The following is a 14,033-nucleotide window of genomic DNA, read 5'->3' on the forward strand; positions in this document are numbered from 1 at the left end:
TCAATAACTCAAACAAATGCTTTTTCGATTTCAAATGAATGCTGTTCTTTTGAACTTTCTTTTCTAAGAATCTTAAAAAAAAAAAAAAATGGCTTCAACATTGATAAGAAATGTTAGTGGAGCACCAAATCAGCACATTAGAATGATTTCTAACGATCATGGGACACTGAAGGTTGGAGCAATTAACTTTTCAGCTTTGCCATCTCAAGATTTTTTTTTTTTTTAATATATATTTTAAAATATATATGTATTTGTGTATTACATTGTAATAATATTTCACTATATTAACAATTTTCCTGATCAAATAAATGCAGCCTTTGTGAGACTCTCAAAAACATTACAAAATGGAACTGACCCCAAACTATTAGTGTACAAGAATTATATAAAAAATAAACATAAAAATGAATGCAATAAAATTTTCTTTATTACAGACAAAGCTCACAAACCACATATGGAACAATTTGAAAAGGATTTATTTATAATGAGTAACAGAGCACTTGAAATAAAGTCCTTGGGAATAAAATACTTGACAGAGGATTTGCTCCTGAATGTCCGTTTCACGACCATAGAACATTAATACATTTACATTAAATCAACATTATTATGATACTGGCGGAATCGACTAGTATGTACTTTGTTCTCCCGAAGCAGCATGCAGCAATCCTCTGCTATCACCATGTCAAATCTCACCAAACTATCAGTCAGGGTTAAATCACAGGGCATACACAACACCTCAGCACACCAACATACCATCTTATATGTTTCACGTCCAATATTAACTGATTTTGTTTAACGGTCAATTAAGTTGTAACTTAATCAGCTCTTTATCTTCTATGGGGGGGGGGGGGGGGGGGGGGCTCTTTATATAACTGTATAACAGAACATGTCATTATATAAGATTTGTCCAGTTAGGTCTTTAAAATGCCTTGGATTGAGCTTTTGTATTTATCAATATAATGAATATTATAATTACAGGGATTAAAGTTCTCCGTCGCTACGACGGATTTCCGTTAATTGCAGCGAGTCTATGACGGATTTCCGTCAATTGCAGGGTTCCCGTCTGTCCTTTATGTTTTAAATTCACTTTTCATAATTTTAAGGCCGTGAATAGGCTTTAATTTCTCAAATAGTGTAATAAATGTCTTAATTTTAGTTTGAATAGGTCTTAAATTAAGGAAAGACGAGGTGTATTCACCCTGCTGAGGGGGATGTGATCAAGGCCTGGAGTGGAGCGAAAGCACGTTCCTCTCTCCACTCTAAGCATTCTGTAATCACTTCGCTCATGGTCCACTCCGGGTTTTCAATTCCCGCTCACGGAAAAGCTGCTCCGTGTTCACTCAATTAGCTTTGGAGAAGTGCATGTCAGATGAGCGCTGGTGTAGAACTACATTTCAGTTAACTTTACCATGGACACACTTATATTGCAGGAAGGCTCCGATGTATCGGAGATAGATAAAAGTGTCAAAAATAAGTGGAGATGGGCTTGGCTCAGCGAAATGGGTGAGAATGGCAAGCCTTTTAGTTTGTGGGCTAAAAAAATCAAACTGCCAGGTACGTGTCTTTGCACAGTATGCCACAGGAGACTACAATATGGCAATAATGGCAAAAAAGTGCTTGCTCGCCATCAGTCAGAAGCTAGTCACAATGCTGCCGTTCGTGCTCTGCAATACACATGCTCCCTGCCTGGTGCGACAAGTACCATGGCCGATCGTGTGTGCGATCTAAAAGTGCGCATATGTTCTTTCATAGCGGAGCATGACCTGTCGTTCAAAGTCTCACAACCGCTGGTTAATTTAATGCAATCAGCTGTCAAAGACAAGAGTGCACTTTCGAAATTGTCTGTATCTAATGCACACGCCTCCTACTTGTGCACACATGGCATTGCTGTTCATTGGAAAACCGAATTATCAACAAAGCTGAAAACGAAGATGTTTTCTTTAAATGTAGACGAGTCAACAGATGGAAACATGGACAGGATTCTGAATGTTCTTATTCGATACTTTGATGAGGATATGGGTAAAGTGGCAACTCAGCATATGGCCTCAAGGAAAATGAATATTGCAGATGCCTTAACAATCACACACACACTGACAGACATTCTCCAGTCATATAGCCTGAACTGGAATCAGGTTGTTGGTATACTGTTGGATAACTGCAATGTAATGAGAGGGAAAAAGTCTGGAGTAGAGACACTAATCAGGAGAGAAAATCCATCACTCCTGGACATCAGCGGAGACACTGTCCATATGGTCTCAAATGCAGCCAAAGCCCTTTTAAATCCTTTCCAGGGATTTGTGGAACAATTTTGCTCTGATGTATACTATGACATTGAAAAATCTAAACATTGAGACTTATGAAGGCTTAGCCATTATCAAGTCCCACATGAAGGTGATTGGCGAAACTGCCTCCAAAATACAAATTACCCCTGCATTGAGGAGATCGTGCCTGTCTTCTTATGGGACATACCAAAATCAATTGAAGAAAAAGAAGGAGAACCTTGAAAGGCAAAAGGAAAGGAAACTGAGGGAAGCTGTGAAGGTCCTCTCAGCAGTTAGGGTTAAAAAAAGTAAAGAAAGGTTCCCCCTCTTCTGTTTGTGCTACAGCCTCCACCTCCTCCATCCCTGGAGTTAAACGCAAAACTGCTGCTACAGCCTCCACCTCCTCCACCCCTGGAGTTAAACGCACTGCTGCTACAGCCTCTACCTCCTCCATCCCTGGAGTTAAACGCAAAACTGCTGCTACAGCCTCCACCTCCTTCACCCCTGGAGTTAAACGCAAAACTGCTGCTACAGCCTCTACCTCCTCCATCCCTGGAGTTAAACGCAAAACTGCTGCTACAGCCTCTACCTCCTCCATCCCTGGAGTTAAACGCAAAACTGCTGCTACAGCCTCCACCTCCTTCACCCCTGGAGTTAAACGCAAAACTGCTGCTACAGCCTCTACCTCCTCCATCCCTGGAGTTAAACGCAAAACTGCTGCTACGGCCTCCACCTCCTCCATCCCTGGAGTTAAACGCAAAACTGCTGCTACAGCCTCCACCTCCTCCACCCCTGGAGTTAAATGCACTGCTGCTACAGCCTCCACCCCTGGACTTAAATGCACTGCTGCTACAGCCTCCACCCCTGGAGTTAAATGCACTGCTGCTACAGCCTCCACCTCCTCCACCCCTGGAGTTAAATGCACTGCTGCTACAGCCTCCACCTCCTCCATCCCTGGAGTTAAACGCACTGGTGCTACAGCCTCCACCTCACATGGAGCAACTCCTGCACATGTAGTTAGTAGTCAAACACTGAAACGGGTGTCTGGTGTAGCCAAGCTTCAGGAATATGGTTTCACAGCCAAAAGGCAGAAGAAGTAAAAAGCACTCTAGAGACTTTTGCACAAGAATAGCACTTTAATGGTGGTGCTGTTACTTTATCTTTTTTTTCCTGTTAATTAAGAGTTTCATAAAACATTGTTTGGTCTTATAAGATAAATAAAAACATGCACTGAAAAGTTATGTAGATGGTTGATTATTTGTCAAGCTAAGTTTTTTTCTTTTTCATTGATTAAAATAGCTTTTAAAATACGCCATCTGGCAACATTAAAGCGGTTTAAAACGTCTCCCCTTAAAATGCTATTGGTCTCGACTATTTAAAAATTGAAAGGAATATGACTTGGCCTGAAAAAAAATTTCAGTCAGAAGAATTTTTTTCACTTTAATCCCTGTAATTATGACGATAGTCTAGTATGATTGAATCTGCTAATAAGCTTCTGGCTGAACAAACCAAATTTTCAACCCTAATGTACCCAATAGTCATCAAATCATCAAATAAATTACTTAACATAACAAACAAACAAACAGAATACTAAAGTTTTAAATCTCAAATGCTGAAATGTTTATCATGCCGAACACACAAATACAACTGAGGTCTTTGGTAGTTAATGGTAAAATCTCATTGACTAAAATGCAGGTGCCGTGACTCTAATCTAATCTGGAGCAGGTCAGTTAACACCTAGATCATGCAAAAGGCCACAGAAGGGTACCAACAATAACTCCTTTACAATATTACTGGGGAATCATGACAGATGTACTAATCCAAAGAATGTTCATCTTCACTTACATTTAATGGTGTGTGAGATAAAATGACATAACGTGATCAATTTAAGGTTTACTGTACGGATTACATCTTTGGCACGCTTCCAATTACCACACAATCATTTTGACTCATCCCAACAGGAACTGCGTAAATGCTGATATACTTGCACTGTTTGCAGACAAATAAAAATAATATATAATTTGTAAATGGATAAATGTAAATATGCAACTCTAGTATTGTTTCAAGGTTGAATTGAAATCATGACTAGGATGCATTTTCCATTCAGTTTTGTAAATCAAGGGAGAAAGGATTTTCTGGGGGATCAATGCCATGCCACAGACATGATCTGCAGACAAGCTGAAAATAACTTCTTAATTAACACAAGTAATTAATACTACTTAACAAGAATTAAGTATGTTATTTGTATCAAAAGCAATGATAGCTATACCACGTTATAATTAATTGGATAGATAATATTGGAAATTCATTCTGAATTAGTTTATTCTATTAATTGTCAGTTGCAAGCTAGCACTGGGTGCTTATTGTCAATTTTAGATAATATTTTTAAATGGCTTAATGAGACACTTCTGATTAATTTAGCAGATCAAATATGAATATGACTACGAACAATGAATAAACAGCCTAAACCTGAATTTTTTTTTAGCGATAGTCAAACTTTAAACATTTTATATATAAATGCATTTTTATAATGCTCCATTTGAATGATCATGTACCAGTCCTTAGAAAGTCAACAGAATGGTGTCTTCAGACTGTATCGTACCTTTGTGAGTTAACCAGGTCTAAAAAGTGCCATTTCAGTCTCAAGCCCTGATGCAGCACTGTTGGATATGAACTTCATCCTCTTGAAGATGCAGAAGGACTTTCTTTCTCCAGCTCTTATTCAAGACTCTCTTGGATAATAGATTCTCATCACTGTCCCTCAGACGACGTGTCCTCCATGCTGGCCATCTTGCTAACTTTCTCCACCAAAACCTCAGGACTGATTTTTGGTAGGCCATTGTCCAAGGGACAACCCTCGACAAGACTGTTCATTGGCGTTGGAGGAAACTGGACATCGTCCTCCATCCCAGTATCCTCAGGACATTGTTGTGAGTCACTCTGGTCCAGATTGGAATCATCGTCCAGATCTAGGTCCTCTATGTTCCCACTTTGATACACTTTTCTTTCCCTCTCCTTCAGGAAGTCTGTGATTATGGGCATTACTTTCTTGCGGGATGCTAATGTGTTACCCTGTATAAAGGCCTTCACATCTGGATATGGACTGCTCACTGGCTTAAGGTCGAGACTGGGGTTTTTGGCTTTTTCTAGTGCTTTACTCATCTATGAAAAAAGAAAATACAGCTATCAATTAGTAAAGTGAGAAAAATCATAAATTTTAGCTTTCATTGTTTATTTATTTTATTTTATACATTACTGTTGAAAAGTTTGGGGTTGTTTCATGTTTTGGAAAGAAGTTTGTTGTGCTCAGCAAGGCTGCATTTACTTGATAAAAAAAAAAGACAGAATAGAGCAAGCTAGTGTTAGAGCCCTTTTTTGCTTTTGTTAATCATAGTAAATAAAAAGAAAACAAACAGACAAAACAAACAGAATACAAAAAGATTAGAAAAAGCTGTTTTTTTTTTAGAAAACAAGCAGTAAATGAATAGAGTGCAAATCTAAAAGGGAATTTTTTAAAGAATAGAATTAGAATAGAGAGTGCTAGAGGGTCAAATAAAGATGGAAGAAATATGTTTTTAACCGATTCTTGAAGAAGCTTGGATTGAGTTGGGCAGGTCACTCCACCAGGAGGGAACATTTCATTTAAAATTCAGTGAAAGTGATTTTTTTGCCTCTTTGGGATGGCATAATAAAGCAAACATTCACTTGCAGAACGCAAGCTTCTAGAGGACACATAAGTCACATAACTTCACCTCAAAATGAAAATTTTGTCCATGTTCCATTCCAAACCTGTATGTGCTTTTTCCTTATGTTGAACATAAAAGAAGATATTTTGAAGAATGCTGGTAATCAAACAATTGATGGTTCCTATTGACTTCCACAGTATTTATTTCCATACTATGGAAGTCTACAAGGACCAACAGTTTGGTTATTCAAAATATCTTCTTTTGTGTTTAGCATAAGAAAGAAACATACAGGTTTGGAACAACATGAGGGTGAGTAAATGACAGTTTTTTTTTTCATTTTTGGACAAACTATTCCTTTAATGTATCCTTGCTAGACAAACTGACTTAAAATATCTTACTTTTGAACAGTAGTGTATTTCCAAGTAAAAAAAATAAATAAAAAATGAAGTGATCAGGAATAGACTGACTCAAGCAATTGTTGCCATTTTTACTAGAACATTAACCACCATTAAAAGACTGGAAATAAAGCATAATAAAGTACAAACTGGGAAACCCTGTTAATTGGTTATAAAGATCTTTGCTGATTTTTGTTTCAAAATTAATTAGCAATTTTTTTTAACTCCTAATCTGGCCGAATATGTAGTCAATTTCTTTTGTATCTTCATTCCTGGAAAGATATAAAGCGTAATGAGTACCTCTTCTCTGTAGACAGTGCTGGAGCTGTAGACGGCTAGCTGACGGAGGGGCTCCTTGTTGTCAATGAAAGAGATTGTCATGGCAAGCACCAGGTTGTAGTTGTGATTGTGGCAGAACTCACAGAGGTCCTGCTGTAGTCCTCGCCTCTGAAGAAAAGCCTGAAGACAGAACAGCACTTTTAACACGTGAGCATAAGAAAAAAAAAAAACAACAACCTCATTTCAATTTTTGAGGCAATTTCAAATGAAATATATATTTAAATGCCCAATATTTTATTTCTGTTGTATTAAGTTTTGATGGCTCCCACCATATATCTTTGTTTCAGCTTAGATAAAGAAAATTTCATTAGCTTGAAGTATTTTAATGAAATCTAAATATATTTCTGAAAAATATAATCTTTAAAATATGCAGAGATCAAACAAACAGTTTAATTTGAAGAAAAACCTCTGATCTCTTCTGAATCATTTGATAAATATTTCTGATTAACTTCTTTGGCAATTTGACAGGTAAAATAATTACGTAATAAATGGCATTATTACTTTGAATTAATTGACATTCTATGAGTAAAGCCATTTTTCAAGTGTTATAATTAGCATATCAGGGCCATTTATAAAAAAAATAATAAGAATAAATAAATTGAACATTTTCCCTCAGTCTCCTGTAGGGTGAACAAAGAAGGTTTTGATACTTCACACATCTGATTCAGCAAGCTCATGTCTTACTATTGTATGTACTAACAAGAGAAGAGGAGAGTCTGTCACGGAGGTTAATTTCTGGTGTAATCAGTGGGTGTGCGAGACGGGCCGCCCAGCCCTGCGGTGAGTCTGGGTGTGTCTGACTTGGAATCGGCTGTGCTTCAGTATTAATGAGGAATTCACATGAGTCATGAGGATGGGCACATGAGCACACTTTGTGCCCACAACTGTAGCTCCTTACATTTCACAGTCCACATTTCCTCTCTGTATTTGTGGAACCAAGTACTGAGGCTAAATGCACAGCACAAACATAAGATTCACTTCATTTAGGACAAAACGTGTAATTTGCATGTGATCTTCTAAATTTAAAGTAAGCATCACAAACAGTCATGCCAGCGTGTTTTAGAAAGGCTGCAAGCATGCAATGAGATTACATACATAACTGATAATTTACAGAGATACACCAATACAACCCCCCACCCAAATATAAATAAATTTAATAACAATAATAAATATTATATATATATATATATATATATATATATATATATATATATATACACACACACACAAACTGTTGTTTTGCAATCAGCATTTTTATTCTCATAATTTGTCTTAATGCATCACTGTTTATTCAGCAAGTTGCGCTATAAGTATTATATAACTTGAAGATTAAAGTATTTAAAATTACTTTTAAAAAAACAAGAATACACTCATATATACACATACACACATACACACACACACAGTATATATATATATAGAAAACAATTGTTCAGTACTGGATCTCATTTAATAGTTAATACAAGTAAAAAGTGAGTTTTATTATTTAAAACTTGTATAGAAATGATAATGTTAATAGTATATTACTTCTATTATTGTTCCTATGTAATATTGCAATTTAAAAACTAAAACTAAATGCTATTCTTATATTTATTTTCTTTTCATTGTGTCCGTTTAAAAGAAAGACAATGAAAGAAAAAGAAATATTCAATGAATGGAAATTACAGATACAGCATATATAATATAGCATCTAAATAAATTACTTTGTACTTGTTTTTAAGGCTATGATTAAAAATAAAAAAAATGCGAAACACAGATCAGGTCACAAAAATAAAAATGCTATTATTAAAATTTATTGTATACATCTGCATAGCTATCAGTATAAATAACACAATTTTGGTGAAAAGCTGTATCAGCCAAATCAATACATTCCATGCTTCAGAGATTGTAGAAGCTTTAAGTGAAATATGTCATAACAGCACCGACCTCTAGTGTCATATAAATGACACTGACAGCCACTTTTAGATCTCCACCAGATGCTGCTTTCATGTCCTTCACCAGCATCTGTTCTGTAGAGAGGCCTGAAATACAGAAGAGTACCGTGAAATTACTTTCAATGTATTCAAGAATTCTAATTATACTGTTAATATGTCTACATCAAGTGGTTTGTTTCATTAAACTACACAGTACAAGATCCTCTCACCGGACACATCAAACTTGGCATTCTGTAGTGACTGAAAGAGAGCGCCCCTCTGAGGCAGTTTTGGAAAGCGTTTCTCCAAAAAGACAGCGTACTGGCTGTCCTTAGGGGTGACTTTACCTGCTTCAGGTGCCATGTTAACACAATCTAGAATAATGGTACCTGTCAACACATATATTTTGCAAGTTAACAAGATGTTATCTTTCTGCTGACATCTGACATCTCTATCAAGTATCTCTTCTGGCTAAATGCCACTGAAGCCCATGCTGAGCCCATCTGATGTCTAACAGCATCTAACAGATTGAGCCGCAGTCATGCTGTGAGAGCTCACATTCCTCTCTGTGTTTATCACATTGTCATGACACTCACCGTATAAAAGCTGCGCCACTTGATGGTCGAGCACCTCAGGTGCTTTTTGGGCAATGCGCTCAGTCACCAAGGTGGCACAAGAGCCCACGGGCTCCACAGTGATGGGACAGGAAGGGGATGTGGGCCTCTGTAGGAGGTGATGGTCAATCACTTCCACGACATCGTCCTCCAGCTCACTGTCAGCACTACAGAATAACACAGATTTACTATAAAAGAACTGACCAAATCTCCTGATCTTCCCTTCAAGAGTTAACTTGCATTGCAGATAAAAAAAAAAAAAATCTATAATATCTATGATCTATATATACATTTTGAATATTTATATAATATTCCATATTATGATACTTATTCACACATTTATTATTTATATTAATATACAAGAAAAATGTCTCAGTTCAGTACGAATCCTGCTTCTGTGGTCACAGGTTTGGTATGATAAACACTTCATATGTCGCTATTAGTGGTGCACAAATTACATTAATATATAATAACAATATTCTGATATTTATTTTTTGTTGCCATTCATTTTTAAAGAGACCCTTTTTACCGCACATTAAAAAAACAGGTATATGGTGCAGTAAAATGCTTGATAATACTATTGCAATTAATTATTATTATTATTATAAATGTATCATTGCTATATTAAATATAAATATATTAAATATATAACTACTGCTGTTCAAAAGATTGTGGCAGCTAAGATAGATTTTTTAAGTGTCTTAAATGCTCACCATTTTAAAATTACAATAAAATTGCAATTTAAAATTAGTTTTAAATTATACTAGATTTTAAAGCATAATTTTTTCCTGTGATGGCAAAGCTACATTTTCAGCAGTTATAACTCCAGTCTTCACATCACATGATCTTTCAGAAATCATTTTAATACAGTGATTTGGTGCATAAGAAACATTTTCTGTTATTATCATAAACAGTAAGTAAGTCAGTGAGTAAAATCAGAGAACAGTTTTGTTGTTGCTTAATTATTTTTATTTTTAAATCGTGACGTCTTTAAAGAATGGCGTTTATTTAAAATAGAAAGACATTTTGCAATTAATAAATTGATTAATTTAATGCATGCTTGCTTAATAAACGTTAATTCCTTTGAAACCAACAACAAATCTTACTGACCCCAATTTTTTTAACAAATTATATATATTTTGATATTATATTTTATATATTAAAATGAAAATTCAGTTAATTAATTACTCTAAAACAGCATTTATTTTATGCATGACGATGGAAGATGGAACATGTTGTAATACACACATTGCATTTGTCTTACAGAACAGAAGACTGACCTGGGCAGAACATTGTGGTCGACCAGTGTCAGTGTCAGCTGTTTGTTCTTGTGCAGGCCATGGAGGTCCACCTCGTCCCTGAACAGCAGGCAGTCCTGCGACAGACCGGACTCTCTCAGCAGAAAGGTGCTGTCAGAGCGCAAGGGGAACTCAGCCCGTGGGATGTTGAGCACAGGGACCGGCATCCTCTTACAATCAAGACTCTATGAGATGACAACATTAATGATGAACAGAACAATAATCCAGAATTATCACGTCTGTTATATCTGGCACAATTTTCCAAGAACACTGCAGCAAATGTGGTTTATTAGGTTGGGCACTGCATACCTTTGAAAGAAAGTAGGCGAAGGTCAGGGCTGATACCATGGAGTCCATATCACAAGCCTCATTTCCCATTATGACATGCAGCCCTGGGCTGTTCTTACTACAACCCTGAGAATGAAACAGAACAGTGTCACAGGCTGCTGGAATAATATAGGACAAGAATTCATAACGTATAACTGCAAACCTAGTTCTTCATAACGTGGCTTTTGTGGCCTATATTAAACCAGGCTGAAATGCAAAACTGAAACATCTGTTTGTGGTTTCCGTGCACAAATTACCCATGCACAAATATTTACAATTGACGAGCTAAAATGCATCCAATGGGCTGCGAGGACTTCCAGCTCCACAGTGTACTTCATCTGACAAACAATGTTGAACTTATGATCACCCAGTCGCTCTGTATAACCAGCAGCCAGTGGGAGGTGGAGCACAATGTGTCAGAGATAAAGCATGGCTTCTTTTAACATGATAACATGTGTGTGTGTGTGTCCGCATGTGTGTGAGTGGGTGTTAATTTTGCACTCTAGATGTTTTTGAGTTTCACCCCTTCACTGCGATGCATTTTCTTGCATTGTGGGGGGATTTGTAGATTGCACACACAAAAATTTTCTGTATTTTCAATTTTTATAATTTTTTTTCATTTCCTATTAATTTCCTGTGGTCAGTCATTTTTGTGTGACTATATTGAAGCCTATTTGCTGGATCACTAGTGAGATGAAGAGCACTTTTAATAGAATAACACTGAATGCATCGCCCTGGATTCAATAAAACCTTTTATCTCTCCCCGTGATGACTCCTCGTCCAGCATTAATTAGCATTTGGCCTGCTCCATTACTTCAGCCGAATACAGAAAACGTCTGTGACATCAGCATTAAATGATGTACTCTGATCTGGGCAACCAGCTGGGGTTTGTCTGAAACGCTGGATGACAGACAGTCAACACAGAGTGACTGAGCTCACAGCTGGCACAGATCAGGAGTGACTAGGCTCGTTTAAATTGAGGTTTCGGCAAGAACTCTCTTTCTCATTTGATAATCATCACCGAAATCCTTGTTAGATGGGGAAGTGCAGGAAAAAAATGCTTATTCATGTCCATATGTGCATGGCCAGAGGACAGCACAGAAATTTAGTCACTGCAATGTGAAATGGACCACAGGACAGTGAGTAAACAGTACAGAACCTGCGGGTCTCGAGTCAGAGTGGAAAAGAGCTCTTGTGTGCGCTCTATTTGCAACATCACGCTTCAGTGCAGATAAAAAGCACTTTAACCACAAGTGCAACCGTATAATTTCTTCAATCATTGACTGAATTAGTTAAAGAACCCATCTCTGCTTGCTTCCATGAGCTGAGTCTCAAGGTAAACAGGGGCTTCGCTTCATTATATCCACCCAGCGGTGGGCGAGTGCAGGTGTCAGGGTGTTTGGGTTCAAAACAACAGTGTTTAGGGTGGAGAGATGCACTGCTGTTGGACAGACGCTGTCAGGATCATGTATACCAGACAGCAGGTGTTATTTTCTCTGCAAATAGGGCCATCTTCAGCTTTGAAACCGAGTGCATTAAGCTGAAAAACTAGAAAAGTGGGAATTGTTCTTATTGACTAAAAAAACTTGACAGCACTTTTAGAAAATAGTCTGTATCCAAAGCTACAAGAGATCCATTTGCACCAAACAGCTCATTAAATCACTCCAGTCTTCAGTGTCACATGATCATTAGGAGATCGATCTGATTTATTAACAATATGCTGATTTATTATGAATGTTGGATACTTTTTCAAAATTCTTTGATGAATTAAAAAAAAGCATTTATTCAAAATATAAATATTTTCTAACATTATAAGTGTTTAACATCACATTTTATTAATCTAACACATTAATTTCTTAAAAAAAAAACAAATACATAAAAATACTGCAAAAACAAGCTTCGTTACTGTACCACTCTGTTCCTCTTTCAGTCATGAACTGATGGTAAAAATAAGAACATTATTAACTGTCTTGATATTTGTTTTGAAAGATTAAACTCGCGATTATGGAAAGGGGCTTTTACATTTCCGACGAGTGTTGGCGGTGTTAAGCCAATCACAAAGCACTGGGTCAGTTGGCCAATCAGAGCAAACTGCAGCTTGTCGGAAGGAGGGACCTGTTATTTTTTATTTTTTTTACATTAAAGCATGTCAACATTTTCAAGATCTTTAAAAATAAGCATCATATGACCCCTTAAAAAAAACATTAAAAATGTATCTGATCTCTGACTTTTGAAAGGAAATGCATATGCATGCATGCATATGTGTGTATGTATAATATATATATATATATATATATATATATATATATATATATATATATATAAACCACTTACACAATTATAAATTTTATTCATACTTGTTCCAATTCCAAATATATTAATATAATTCACTGGTAACGTTACATAAATAATACATTTTAAATAAAATTATAACATAAGACTAAATAATATTACAAGTATTGTTATATAAATAACAACTATAAACAAACATGTCTGCGTACTTTCAATGCATGTGCTTATTTCTATCAATGGCGCATGCGGCCAGGGTCTTCGCCTGCGCGTCATACCATATGACTTATGTCAATATCGAGCGTATCAAACAAAGCAGTCATTATTTATCACACCAAGCCATCATAAGCGGCGAACACACTCGTGATTATTAATGTTTAAACAAGCACAGTGGAGGCTCTAGCCCCTGGCCACGTTTTGAGTGGGTAAAATGGTAGAAGAAAACATAACACGAGCAACCCTCTCTCTTTAAGCGTAACGTTACTGTACCATAGTCTTACCTTAAGCACATAGCGACAGCTCCGTAAATATGCCTCCATTGTTACACGGAGCCCGAGCGTTTTCACGTAACGGAATATACTTAAGGAGTGTGAAATGCCCTTCAGTGCCTCTGAAATGTGCAGAGTGTCTCAAGTGTGTGTAAGTTAAGCAAGCCACTCGCATTCAGAGGTTTGCGCGCGAGCAAAAGCCAACAACGGCCTGACGTCATATGGTTGCCGGGAAATGTAGTTTGTTGTGGACACACGAGCAACCAAAAAAACGAGAAGGGTACAACCGCAGGCTGCAGTTTCAGGACCGCAACTCTTGGACCGCAGCTTTAGCACCAAAAAAACGAGAAGGGTACAACCGGAGGCTGCAGTTTCAGGACCGCAACTCTTGGACCGCAGCTTTAGCACCCTAGTTTTTTTGTGACA

General features: G+C 37.0%; 1 protein-coding gene across 1 annotated transcript; it reads right to left on the reverse strand.

Moving 5' to 3' along the window:
* Positions 1 to 883: 883 nt before the first annotated feature.
* prune (prune exopolyphosphatase) lies at positions 884 to 13,784 on the reverse strand. Its single transcript, XM_059568246.1, has 9 exons — positions 13,620 to 13,784; positions 10,813 to 10,917; positions 10,486 to 10,688; positions 9,188 to 9,372; positions 8,822 to 8,980; positions 8,605 to 8,699; positions 6,640 to 6,798; positions 3,719 to 5,420; positions 884 to 986 (listed from the first exon to the last, which is right to left on the reverse strand). Exons 1-8 carry the CDS (start codon positions 13,656 to 13,658, stop codon positions 5,010 to 5,012), a joined length of 1,356 nt encoding a protein of 451 aa, XP_059424229.1. The 5' UTR covers positions 13,659 to 13,784; the 3' UTR covers positions 884 to 986; positions 3,719 to 5,009.
* Between the last annotated feature and the right edge of the window lie 249 nt (positions 13,785 to 14,033).

This window comes from Carassius carassius, chromosome 15, assembly GCF_963082965.1.
Source record: "Carassius carassius chromosome 15, fCarCar2.1, whole genome shotgun sequence".
Classification (NCBI taxonomy): domain Eukaryota; kingdom Metazoa; phylum Chordata; class Actinopteri; order Cypriniformes; family Cyprinidae; genus Carassius; species Carassius carassius.